Source organism: Balaenoptera musculus, chromosome 8 (genome assembly GCF_009873245.2).
Source record: "Balaenoptera musculus isolate JJ_BM4_2016_0621 chromosome 8, mBalMus1.pri.v3, whole genome shotgun sequence".
NCBI classification, from domain to species: domain Eukaryota; kingdom Metazoa; phylum Chordata; class Mammalia; order Artiodactyla; family Balaenopteridae; genus Balaenoptera; species Balaenoptera musculus.
The window spans coordinates 94,449,848-94,463,693 of NC_045792.1; the positions used below are offsets into that span (position 1 = coordinate 94,449,848).

Below are 13,846 nucleotides of genomic sequence, written 5' to 3' on the forward strand. Positions count from 1 at the left end.
CTCCAGGATCTTTCTTTGGTGTATATTCTCTTTCTTCGCTTCCTGTGAAAACCTCAAGGCCCCCAAAGCAGGGGTTAGATGACCGAGGAAAAGTGTGTTGGTGAGGGAGACTCAAGTGCCCCTGGCATTTCCCAGATCTCATCAGCTCTCAGATGCCCCGTGTTCAGCACCCTTAGAGGAAAGGAAAGGAATTGATGGGCCGAGGTAGACAAAGCATCCACATATGAAATCGTTTCACTATATTTAATTTCTCTGCAAATCGAAAGTGAGATGTTGCTCAATGAATTATACCTTTTTTTCCCTAAAGGTATGTCAGGGGTCCTGGGGAAAAACCCCACCATTTCTGGCAGGAGACTCCAGAAGGGTCAGGGGCTGTCCATTTGCCAGGGTACTTCAGGGACCACCCTGAGGCACTCGCTTTTTTTTGGTCACCTCCCCACTGATCTGGGTGTCTGACTGTCGCAGGTAAGGCCCTGCCCACCTAGAGTTGAGGCTTCTCAAAGTAATTGAAATGGCTTCCTCTGGCTCCCCTTGGGACTCTCCTCGGCAGGAAAGGGACCCCCTGATCCCTGCATTGCCCTGGCTTCCTTCCAGTCACAGGGAGAGGCTCTCCCAGGCAGGAAATACCCATGTCCTGACCGGGGATCCATCCACTTTCTGGAAGATTCCAGCCTGCTTTAACCAGATCTGGGAATCCAGGTCATCCTCTGCCATTCTTGACCAAAAAGCATGGTCGTGGAAATCAAGATTATCCGATCTCCAGGAGATACAGAGATTGTGTGAAACCGGGCCTAGGGTCTTTCCCACCAAGGTCAGGGTACTAAGCAGTGACTGGCTGGCCTCTCTCTCTGGTCCTGGGGAGGGAAAGGGGCCAAGTTGAAAGCAAAGGGGACAGAGAGATGAAGAGACTTGTCAGCTTCAGATGGAAAAGATTTCAGTTTCTTTTTCTTGGCTTCAGTGGGGATTGTGGGGCTAGTATGTCAAACAGGAAGGTGAAACTAGGGCCAGTGGATGGAAATGAATGGGCAGCCAATTTCAGCTTAAGTTGGGGACATCCCTCCTAAGAGTCTGAGGCCTCCAGCCATGCCAAGGGCTGGCTGCGTGGTGTTCTGTTAGAGTCCGGGTGACCATCTAGTGGGCGGATGCATGACCCAAAGACCTTCCCAGCCCAGAGACCTCAATGCATGTGAGAATACAGAGCCCAGCCTCTTCTTGGTCAGTCTTTTCTCATCTCTGCCTCAGTGACTGGGGCAGCTTCCTTTCCATCGGAGGCATAGCCACTGGGTGAGAGTGTCTGAGCCTGGCCTTTGTCTATCCCCTCCAACAAAATGGATGCCCCTTGGGTTATTTTTCTCTCTTGAGTTGGAACTGATAGTCATTTCCTGACCCAGCTAGAAAATATGGTGCACTGGATAAGACACAGTGGGTGAGGTCTGAAAAGTGTTGTCTTAGTGCTTATCTAGCCAATACCCAAGGTCAGCAAAGAGTTTGGAATAAAAACAATCCATTATCATCATGAAAGTTTCAGTCCAGAACCACCCCTCCACCACCACTACCCACCCACCCCCTTGATTGCTTCAAAGGGTCTGATTTGAAAAGCTGTCAAATAAGCACTAGTGTTTACAGATCAGCCTGTGCTATGCATTTTCCATCCCCCTTCTGACATACTCTGTGCCTTCCCCCCCAGTGAAGTAGTGACCTGGAAACTACTTCAAATAGAAAGATTTTTCACTCCCTGGAAGCCTTCTGTTCCAGGAAGGGCTCTTGTTCACCCGCAGCCGTGTAACGGGACAGGCATGCCTCTTCATACAGGGATTGTTGTGTGGGGACAGGATTCTGGGAGTGGATCAAGCCATTGGGTGTTACTGCAAAATACTTAAAATGGGGAGACCTGACTAGAAGTAATTGGTGTTGGGACTTAGCTGGCTCCATTTAGCTTTACCTAAACAATGATGTAGCGTAAACATCTCAGGGGGAACGGATTGTTATGATTCACTAAGAGTTGCCATATATATCTTATTTCAAACGCCAGCTTTCAGAACAACTAAATACAACTGGATGCTGAACCAATTTTGATCTTTGAAGATACTTCGTGATCCATACAAAGATTTGGAGCTCTCTTCCTAAATATTTTTTTAAAATTTTATTGAAGTATAGTTGATTTATAGTGTTGTGTTAATTTCTGCTGTACAGCAAAAGTGATTCAGTTATACATATATACATTCTTTTTCATATTCTTTTCCATTATTGTTTATCACAGGATATTGAATATAGTTCCCTGTGCTATACAAGAGGACCTCTGTTCCTAAATATCGATTCTTGTTGGGTAGGAAAACACCAGAAGTTGGAAGGGGAAATTGACTTGAATCTTTCTAAACCTTCTGGCGTCCTCACCAAGTTGCTCTTTGGAATAAATCCCTGATAGTTACGTGTTTCTCATCTACCTTTTTCTCATAAAGTTGAGTGCCAGAGAAAATAATTCTAGTTTTTAGAGCCTGACGGCTGTTTAGAAACTGAAAAAAGAAAAGACTGTACTCTTCTTTCCTTGTGCTCTATGATTTAAGTGATTCTTGTTAGAAAAAACATGAATAGATGGTTTGCCTTCTGTGTCTGGGAATAGGAAAGTTTGGATCTACCTCAGTTCCATGCCGTGCTCACCACTAGGTCAAATCCCAGACTCTTGCTAAATTGGGGACTAGAAAATAGTTTGCACATTCAGAAGAAATCTCACGTATGAAGAAAAGGCAGACTTCTGCAGTTGGAGAGTTGAGATTGTATGTGAGGGGCGCTATGCCTGGGGTACCACAAATGTAGATTCCCAATGCTGCTGGCCACCATGACCATCACCACTGCCACCCTGTACTGGAATTGGCGTTGGTGTATGTCTTTTCCTTGTTTAGGGGGTGGGGGAGAGGGAGTAACAGTAATAATTGCTTATTGAGGAAGACTTGGAAAGTACAGAAAATTACAAAGAAGTAGAACCATGTATAATGGATAATCACTGTTAAAACAGTGGTGTATTTCCTCCAAGCGGTTTACCCAGGCTTGTTTTTAAAGCATGATTAGATCCATAATATAAATAGCTTTCAGTCCTATTGTTCCCACTCTGCCTTATATCAGGATCATTTTTCCATGTCATGAAAGATTCTTTGAAAACATTTTTCTGTAGATGAGTAACATTCCATTGTACAAATATACCATGGTTTATTCAGTTGTTTCTCTAGTATCAGAAGTTTAGATGTTTTAGCTTTTGCTCCATTACAAACAGTGGAACAGTCAGCGTGGTGGTATGCAGAGTTTGCATTCTTGCTCCACGTCTTAACGTTTTGGTGTTCTTTTTTTAATTTTACAAATATTGTGGAAAAATCCAAATGACATAAAATTTACCATTTTAACCATTTTTAAGTGTAAAGTTCAGTGGTATTAAGTACATTCACATTGTTGGGCAACCATCACCATTATCCATCTCCATAACTCTTTTCATCTTCCCCAACTGAAGCTCTGTACCCATTCAACCCTAGCTCCCTATTTCCCCCTCCCCCATCCCCTGGCAACCACCATCCTACTTTCTGTCTCTGTGAATTTGACTACTCATATAAGTGGAATCCTGTAGTATTTGTTGTTTTATGACCGGCTTATTTCACTTAGTATGTGTCGTCAAGGATCATTCATGTTGTAGCGTGGGTCAGAATTTCCTTCCATTTTATGGATGACTAATATTCCATTGGGTGTATATACCACATCTTATTTATCCATTCATCCATCAGTTGACACTTGGGTTGCTTCCACCTTTGACTATTGTGAATAATGCTGCTGTGAACATGAATGAACAAAAACTTGTTTGAGTCCATGTTGCCAAGTCGTTTCCCAAAGTGTTGTGCCAGTTTATTCTCCACCATTAGTATGGGAGACCCTAGTCTTGCCACCTTTACCAATACAGAGCTTACAATGTAAAAGAGTTCTCTGTGCCAACAAGACAATGTGCTGCTTTGCGCCTCTTTTCTTATTAGTGATGCTGAATCCTTTCATTTGTTCATTATCCATTTGGATTTATTTCTGTGAATTATTGTTTCCCTTGGACTGCTCCAAGTACAGTTCTTTGGGCTGTGCCGGTCGGACAGACTTTGATTTCTTCCCTGGCTTTTGAGACAAATCATAGCATAAGGAAAAGAAGTTTGTTTTTGACTACAAATTTCCTAGGCACTTGGATAGCACAGAACCCTAAAACTCCAAATAATTTCCTCTTGCCTGTTTGATCTGTACATCTCCACCTCGCTACAGATGTTGCATCATCTCACCTTTTGGAGGCGAGTGAGGTGGCAGGTTGGATATTGGAAATGTCATTTCAGGGAGAATGGGTGAGGTCCATAGATTCTGAGGGTTTGACAGAACTTTAAAGGTTATCTGGGCATTGCTGAGTTGGTGCTTTACATGCCCACATAGGAGCTGTGAGTTCTAGTGGGAAAAACATGAACCTCAATGTTCAATCTCCCATTTATTAGCTGTGTGACCTTAAGCAAGTCACTTAGCCTCTCTGAGCCTCAGTTTCCTTACCTTCAAATGACTTGGATTAACCTGTGGTTGCTCACATTTCCTTGCCTTTACCTACCTCCCCTGTCCCCACTGGACCCTCTATTTTTAAAGATTTTGATCTTCAGCATTTATTAATTGATCTCGTGGGCACCCTTTTCACATGGGTAATTTCTGCTAGGCTTTGTGACATTCTGAGAACAGTTCAAGGATCTCACCCTTACCACCATCAGAGGCCTGCGGGTATCTGGGAATGCCTGCCTGGTTAAAAGTTAGTGAAGAATAGTTTTCCAATCACCTGTATATCTGGTATTGAACCTTGTATTTACCAGAACCTAGGAGGTAGGAAGAGCAGGTGTCATTTCCAGTCCCAGAAAACAGAGATTCTTAGAGGTTCAAAGGCTTGCTTGAAGTCCACAAAACAGTGAGACAAGGGACTGGCTCCAGCCGGTGTGCCTTTCCTCGGCGGGGCAGCTGCTCTGTAGACTTTTGCAGATGCCCACACGCTCATGGGCGGCTAGCCACTGGCACCTGCCCGGCACCGTGCCTGGTACCGGCAGGCACTCACCAAAGAGTGGCCCGCGCGTTCTCACCTGTCCCCCTCGCCCCCAGGTACGTGGTCATCTCCCGGGAGGAGAGGGAGCAGAACCTGCTGGCGTTCCAGCACAGCGAGTGCATCTACTTCCGGGCGTGCCGGGACATCCGGCCCGGGGAGCGGCTGCGGGTCTGGTACAGCGAGGACTACATGAAGCGCCTGCACAGCATGTCCCAAGAGACCATCCACCGCAACCTGGCCAGAGGTGAGTGCCCACACCCAAGGGAGGGCCATGCCCACTGCCAAGCCCCAGGGGAGGCCAGAAATGCTTCTCTAGGAACTTCCTAGGAAAACCGATGGGAAATACAGTGCACCAGCAATGGGGAGACCCAGAGGGACTCAGGGGAACTGATGGGCAAGGTAGGAGCAGCCGCTCTGGCACTGGCCATAGCCACCCGGTGTGTCCTCCTCCCTCAGACATGGTCAGAAGCCCTATTATAGACGTTCCAGAGGATCAGGGAGAGAGACAAGTCTCCAATGCCAAGCATATAAGTTTAATCAAAATTGATTCTCTTTCCCCAACTCAAATTGATGGAAGGATGTTGTGAACTGCCACTGGCTCAATAATAGCAGCAATAATAGGTGACATTTACTAAGCACTTAATATGTGCTAAGCAGGTTTTCTATGGTGTCCCATGTCATCATCCCAGTAGCACCTGCCCGATAAGTGCCCAGTGAGAATTAGATGGGTAATATACATAACACATTTGGAACAATGTCTGTCTTGACCATCGTAAGCCCTCAGTTGTAAACTTTTAATACTAATGATAGCATGTGGATTATTATCCCCACCTTACAAATGTAGAAACTGAGCATCAGATAAATACAGTGACTCACCCAGAATCCCATGGCAAGCAGGGGCAGAGCTAGGTTCCTAACCCACATCTGTCTGAGTCCAGGGTCTAAGCTCTAACCTACAGTGTTATAAGGCCTCCCAGACAAAACTAGTTTCTTCCCTGCTTCCTCCTGGTCTCACTCCTGGCAGTCCTAATGATATGCTGTGAAACAACAATCTCTGTTAGGAGAAGAAGATTGGAGGGAGGTGGGTGGTGGCCTGGTGGGTGGGTATCTATCCAGGCTCCATTTAAATGAGTCATTTGAAAGTGGTTTAAAATACTCCCCAGCTCTTAGGCCTTTGCCTCTTTACTCCATCCTCAGCCATGCCAGGGCAAACGGGTGAGCCCAAGGTCCTTTTTCCAGCAGGACCTTCCTTACACTACAACCACACATCCAAAGACCCAGAGTCCATCTGGTCCCGGGAACCAAGCCTATACCCAAGCCCCACCATATCATGTTTCTGACCAATCTACTTATTGGAAGTAAAGCTTCATTTAGAGCATGAGGGGAAGAGATGAAAAGGGGGTAAGAGTGACCCATTGGAAGTAAGCTATCTTCAAAACCAAAACAGAGCAAAGCAAATTGTGGACGTTGAGCGCACAACTGCTGCCTGACTTGGTAAAAGGTATCTGGTGATTGGATGAGCAGTGAAAGGAGACCCAATAGATACCCTCATCTCTTGTTTTCTTTGGAGCTGGGTGTTAGGCACATACATGCCGATTACACTTGGGAAGGCATGTTTCTGTGACATGATTGCCGTGGTTTCCACTTGACCTCTGGAGATGCCATGTAAAAAAGTGTCTGATGCATAGTACATGCTCAATAAATCTTGGTTGAATGGATAAAAGAAGAAATGAATGAAGACCACCAAGAAATCTCCAAAAGAATCATATCACCAGAAGAAGAGAAAACCAAGAGAAGTCATATCTGAGGACACGGGTTCCATCCCTTGGCCATGATCTTCTTGAATTCTTCTGGATTTGTAATGTCCTTTTTTCCCTGTGTCTACTCCAGAGCACCTCAAGCTGCATCATCCTCAGAGAGCCCTGAGACCCAAGGGGAACGCTCAGAGAAGGGCGTGAGCTTTCAGGAGTGGTTCAAAGGAGCGTGGCAGACAGACTTGAAATGAGATAAACCAAGATGTGTGAAGATACAGGAGGAAGGAGTGTCTATTCCTGGCCAGGCTGAGAAGTAGGAAACACGAAGGAAACTGGAAGCCCCCGTGGGGCAGGGCCAGAGCAGAGGGTGAACTTGGCCTTAAAGCCCTTGGGAAGCAGCCGTGGAGCTCAGTGGCCTTTAGACGTGTGTCCCTGTAGCCTGTAGCTTTGGCAGACTCTGATACGGTTAGTGGTGTCTTAGATCTGTGTGCCAGTTCTGCTCTGTAGGGGGCATTCCCCACGCTCAACCACTCAAGGTCTTACATGGGAGGAGGCTTCTTTGTAATTGGAGGCTGGAGCCTTGGTGAAGTCCAGAGCGTGACTTATTAGCTCTTATTAAGTAGAGACATTAGTTGGAGCCCAGAACTGCTTCCTGAAGAGTATAACTTATTCCTCTGTGGTTATCTTTTAAGAATAGGATGCATCTAATACATGTATTCAAAGAATTTATGTTTTTTGTCTACTTTGGGTCATTGATTTTCTTTGTGGTGTTTCCCTCATGTTTTATGGAGGCTTTAGAATCAATTTCATAATGCTTAAAGATTCTTTTTGACCCATAGATTTTTCCGGGAGCCTTGAGCCCAAAGAAATCGCCTGCTCATCCTAGGAAATTTGAATAACCTTGTCCTTGAGTAGAGATGCATGAGGAATCCCCGGTGATGCGTATCCTGGACCTCCTGACATCCTCAGCTATTTGCTGCCTGATTGGTCCATGAGAAAGTGAAAGGGTGGCCTTTGACTTTCAGAGATTCTGATGGGCAAGTGTCTGATCTGTAAGGCGAACATGTTGCATTTTTTAAAAGTTCTCTTCATCTCCACCCTTTCTGCCCCTCAGATGTTATAGAAACAAGGCTGCGGGGAGCCGCCTGAGTTTCAGGAGCCTTGGAGCCTTCAGGAGATAAGGTCATTCCTTAAGTGTTCATGTGAGGACAGAAAAGGATCATCCTGAATAGGCTGCTCCCTTCTGTGCTGTGACCTGTGGGAAACCTGGAGTCATACACGGGCCAGGGTACATCACCCCATGCCAGCTGTGGGATGCCAAGGCTTGGTCACAGCATGGAACATCTGGATTACACATGGAGAGCCCTTGGCCTTCACTCGGAGGCCCTGAGCAAACGCAGCTCTCAGAAGCCTAATTACAACATATATTCAGGTCAAGTCGTTGGTCAGAGTCACATCTCCCAGGGCCCCGCCCCTGATCTAGGAAGGCTTTGAGAGTTCTAGCTCCATAGACGGCTGTCAGGACCTTCTGAGGGTCCCTCTTAGCATCAGTCCCCCCCAGGCAGCATCCATACATCTATAGCAATTTATGCAACTGTGTTGGCCATTTTGAAGAATCAGGCTAACATAATATATTGTTGGGGCGTTCACCAAGGTCTTTGACGTCATTTACATGATAGAAAGAAATAGAAAAGGAAACGTCCTTAGAATTGTCAGGTAAGGACACACAGCTACTGTAGTTTGAGCGTGTGTTGGGTCCGCGTGGGCGTGTTGTGCTTTATCGTGCTGGGGGCTGCCATCTTGGAGCTCACAGCCGCTGTCGGTATGCCCGACTTCCCTTTTCTTCCTGCCTCGGTCATCCGTGAGAGCCACAGAGGTTCAGGCCGTGCTTCCTCACATAATCCAAGGCTTCCGGTTCCTGGGAGAATTAGAAAGGACAGTTGCTATAAGCCAGACTTTGCCCTAACAGGGCTGTCTCCCAAGAGTCAGGGAGGAGGAAGGAGTGGGACTCGGTGTTTCGTGTGTACCTTTTACCAAGTCGAAGCAGCCATCTTCCGATTGCTGGGACTGGAGGAGCAGCCTGAAGGGATGGGGACTCCACATGCACTTAGCTGAGCTATGTTACCACCCACCCGGCTAATCACGTGGGATGTCATCTTCTAGGATGACAGGATGGCACGTTCCTTAACTTCCAACTCCCCGCCCCTATAGCGTTTGCTCAACTTATAAACATAGAGCTTCTACACATAAAGCTCCATTGAAACAGTCTCTTTAAAAAGAGTTCTTCCCACTTTTTCGGGTCCTTTGACTCTAGGCCCCGTGATCCACTGAGTAATCCACCTCCCTTTTTGCCACACCTGCTCCATTAGGCCAGACCCAGAGGGATGTGTCAAGCGACTTCCTGAGAGGAGCGCTTCGTTTTCTGTTGGTTTCTCCTCTTCGGGGCTTTTCCCCACTTCCTCACACCCTGGTTTTCCTTCCTAGGAGAGAAGAAGTTGCAGAGGGAGAAGTCTGAGCAGGCTCTGGATAACCCAGAAGACCTGAGGGGTCCCCTGCAGCTCCCCGTGTTGAGACAGGGCAAAAGTCCCTACAAGCGTGGCTTTGACGAGGGGGACGTGCACCCCCAGGCCAAGAAGAAGAAAATCGACCTCATTTTCAAGGATGTGTTGGAGGCCTCGCTGGAATCTGCAAAGGTAGAAGCCCACCAGCTGGCACTGAGTACCTCGCTGGTCATCAGGAAGGTCCCCAAGTACCAGAACGACGCCTACAGTCAGTGTGCAATGACTGTGTCACATGGCGTACAGAATGTCAGCCGGACCCAGGGGGAAGGAGACTGGAAGATCCCCCAAGGGGCTTCCAAGGAGGCAGGCCCAGTGGAGGACGAAGAGGAGGAGCCTTCGTCGTTCAAGGCCGACAGTCCCGCCGAGGCCTCCCTTGCATCCGACCCTCACGAGCTGCCCACCACCTCCTTTTGCCCTAACTGTATTCGCCTAAAGAAGAAGGTCCGGGAACTCCAGGCCGAACTAGACATGCTTAAGTCTGGCACGCTTCCTGAGCCCCCCACCTTGCCAGCACAGGTACTGGAGCTCCCCGAATTCTCAGACCCCGCAGGTAAGTTGGTGTGGATGAGATTGTTGTCAGAGGGAAGAGCACGCGGTGGGCAGCGTGGAGGGGGGCCTGGCGCTCCCCAGGGGAGCCACCTTTGGGGAGACCTGGGGCGTGGAGCTCGGAGATGGGTACCGGCTGCAGCACACGCCCTCGGGTGCCTCCGACAGGCCGCCTTACAGCTCCGGTGGGGGCTTTGGGTCTTGCCCTTGTATCCTCCTCGTCAATAAAGGAAGTTCTGCTGCAGGAGGGGTGTGTGCTGTGTTCTTGACCCGTTGCCCTTCTCCGGTGTCTTACCCCAAAGCCCAACTTCTAAACCCAATCTTTCTCTCTCCCAGTCTCAGGCAGGCTGTCCCGTGGGGGAGAGCCCCTGGCCTTACCGACGGGGATACAGGGCATTTAGCTGCCTTTGCCGTCTTCTGTTGGCTGCCTGCATCTTTTAGGGATGCTCAACCACAAGGAAGGTTTCTCAGTACGCATCTGCAGCTGAGTTAGAGAGTTACATAGCACTTCCTATTTTAACCGCACCCCTGAGCTCAGAATGAGGTGTTTCAGATATTCAAAGCACGCAGCTTAACTACACTGCATTCTGATCCCGAAATCGCTTGGGGCCCAAACTCCCTTCATTTGAGGGCAGCACGCCTTCCCCTGACCACCTTGGTGGTGGGACGAGTCCCACGTCCTTGCTGTGCCACTATGGAACCTTTGATGTGCTCTGTTCCTCCAGCAGCTCTGCTCTCCTAGTTGTGCTGTTCGGTTGATACAGAACATTTAAGTTCCTTGAGCACCTACTTGTGGAAGGTGAGGGCAGGCAGCCTGGAGCGTGGTGGCCCCCAGGGCTAATGCACAAAGAGGATGAGACAGGCATGGACAACAAGAGTGCTTATAAATGAATTCCAGGTTGGGATTCAGTCTGTCATAGGGATCGGCTCCTGTTTCACAAAATGCGACACCTACCTTTTGGGCCCTGTTTCCTTCATTTTGGAAATGTCTGTGTCTTTTCCAGCAGGTGTAACTGTTTCTTTCCCATTTGTCTTCCAGCCTCAGAGAGCATGGTCTCCGGCCCTGCCATCATGGAGGACGACGACCAGGAGGTCGATTCGGCAGACGAATCCGTCTCCAACGATATGATGACGGCCACCGATGAGCCCTCCAAGATGTCGTCGGCCACCGGGCGCCGAATCCGGCGCTTCAAGCAGGAGTGGCTGAAGAAATTCTGGTTCCTGCGGTACTCCCCGACCCTCAACGAGATGTGGTGCCATGTCTGCCGCCAGTACACGGTGCAGTCCTCCCGCACCTCGGCCTTCATCATCGGCTCCAAGCAGTTCAAGATCCACACCATCAAGCTGCACAGCCAGAGCAACCTGCACAAGAAGTGCCTGCAGCTGTACAAGCTCCGCATGCACCCCGAGAAGACGGAAGAGATGTGTCGCAACATGACCCTGCTCTTCAACACCGCCTACCACCTGGCCCTGGAGGGCAGGCCCTACCTGGACTTCCGGCCCCTGGCCGAGCTGCTGCGGAAGTGCGAGCTCAAGGTGGTGGACCAGTACATGAACGAGGGAGACTGCCAGATCCTCATCCATCACATCGCCCGGGCGCTGCGCGAAGACCTGGTGGAGCGCATCCGCCAGTCACCGTGCCTCAGCATCATCCTGGATGGACAGAGTGACGACCTGCTGGCTGACACCGTGGCGGTCTACGTCCAATACACCAGCAGCGACGGGCCCCCGGCCACGGAGTTCCTGTCCCTGCAGGAACTGGGGTTCTCCAGCACAGAGAGCTATCTCCAGGCGCTTGACCGGGCCTTTTCTGCCTTGGGCATTCGGCTGCAGGATGAGAAGCCCACCGTTGGCTTGGGCATAGACGGGGCCAATGTCACAGCCAGCCTGCGGGCCAGCATGTTCATGACGATCCGCAAGACACTGCCCTGGCTGCTGTGCCTGCCCTTCATGGTACATCGGCCCCACCTGGAGATCCTGGATGCCATCAGTGGGAAGGAGCTGCCCTGCCTGGAGGAGCTGGAGAACAATCTGAAGCAGCTGCTGAGTTTCTACCGTTACTCGCCACGCCTCATGTGCGAGCTGCGGTCCACGGCGTCCACCCTCTGCGAGGAGACAGAGTTCCTAGGGGACATCCGGGCTGTGAGGTGGATCATCGGAGAGCAGAGCGTCCTCAACGCCCTCATCAAGGACTACCTGGAGGTGGTGGCCCACCTCAAGGATGTCAGCAGCCAGACCCAGAGGGCGGACGCCTCGGCCATCGCGCTGGCCCTGCTGCAGTTCCTCATGGACTACCAGTCAATCAAGCTCATCTACTTCCTCCTGGACGTGATCGCCGTGCTGTCACGCCTGGCCTACGTCTTCCAGGGCGAGTACCTCCTGGTGTCCCAGGTGGATGACAAGCTCGAGGAGGCCATCCAGGAGATCAGCCGGCTGGCCGACTCTCCGGGGGAGTACCTGCAGGAGTTCGAGGAGAACTTCCGGGAGAGCTTCAACGGGATCTCCACGAAGAACCTCAGGGTGGCCGAGGCCAAGTTCCAGTCCATCCGGGAGAAGATCTGCCAGAAGACCCAAGTGATCCTGGCTCAGAGGTTCGATTCCCGCAGCCGGATCTTCGTGAAGGCCTGCCAGGTGTTTGATCTGGCCGCCTGGCCCAGGAACAGCGAGGAGCTCATGAGCTACGGCAAGGAGGACATGGTTCAGATCTTTGATCACCTGGAGGCCATCCCCACCTTTTCCCGGGATGTCTGCAGGGAAGGGCTGGACCCCCGGGGGAGTCTGCTGATGGAGTGGCGGGAACTCAAGGCTGATTACTACACCAAAAACGGCTTCAAAGACCTGATCGGCCACATTTGCAAATACAAGCAGAGGTTTCCACTCTTGAACAAGATCATCCAGGTCCTCAAAGTCCTCCCCACCTCCACCGCTTGCTGCGAGAAAGGCCGAAACGCCCTGCAGCGAGTTCGCAAAAACCACCGCTCCCGCCTGACTCTGGAGCAGCTCAGTGACCTGTTGACCATCGCTGTCAACGGCCCTCCGATTGCCAACTTTGATGCCAAGCGAGCCCTGGACAGCTGGTTCGAGGAGAAGTCTGGCAACAGTTACACACTGTCGGCCGAGGTCCTCAGCAGGATGTCTGCGCTGGAACAGAAGCCAGTGCTGCAGACCGTGGACCACGGGTCAGAGTTTTATCCGGATATTTAGGGAGCCGGATCGCAGAGTTCACTAAGCTGTTGAATATTTTTTTAATCTATACTCATAAGCTTTGATATATTATATAAATATATATTATATTATATTATATATATATATATATATATATAAACCCACACTGAAAAAACGTTAAAAACCAAGGTGACACATCCACCAGAAGCTACTGGGAAAGGAATAATGTCAGAAACTGACTCTCGTCTACAAAACTTGGCAGCTGCAACACACGTGGAAACTCATTTTCACTCACAGAAGCATGTGCTGGGGCCACACGTGTTCCCACCTCACAGTCAACCAACCGCATAAGCTAAAATGACGGGTCTGTCATCACCTTTAGGTAGCTCATTTTGTTTCTGTTCTCATTTTGGGGGTTGAGGGGTTTGGGTTTGGGTGTATTGTTCTTGCCTTTTTTTTTTTTCTTGTTTGGTTTTATGAGGGGGGTTTCTTGGCCTCTTCATTGACCAGCTGGTCCAGCGGAATCAGATCTCTCATTTGGGATGGGGTGGGCTGTGCTTCTGGATCGGGGTACTTGACTTTTCCCTCTCCCACCCGACTTCAGCTTGAGAGATTTTCATTCATTTCCTGACCAGCGTTCCTTCACTGTCTCAGAAACAAAAGTGTCGGTCAGACTGTGACAACCACCACTCCCTACCCGTGTCGCCTGTCCTGTCCCTTGTCTGTTGAATCCC

The 13,846-nt window shown here is 49.6% G+C and overlaps 1 protein-coding gene across 3 annotated transcripts in view; it reads left to right on the top strand.

Moving 5' to 3' along the window:
* PRDM11 (PR/SET domain 11) overlaps positions 1–13,177 on the top strand; it is an 81,654-nt gene extending 68,477 nt beyond the window's left edge. For 2 of the 3 annotated variants that reach the window (XM_036862201.1, XM_036862200.1), the window contains exons 6-7: positions 5,143–5,330; positions 10,987–13,177. In XM_036862201.1, coding sequence (XP_036718096.1) covers positions 5,143–5,330; positions 10,987–13,151 — 2,353 coding nt within the window. In that variant the 3' untranslated portion in view covers positions 13,152–13,177. Of the gene's footprint in view, positions 1–5,142; positions 5,331–9,324; positions 9,952–10,986 lie in introns of all 3 variants that reach the window. The other variant, XM_036862203.1, reaches the window with a different exon arrangement.
* The last annotated feature ends 669 nt before the right edge of the window (positions 13,178–13,846 follow it).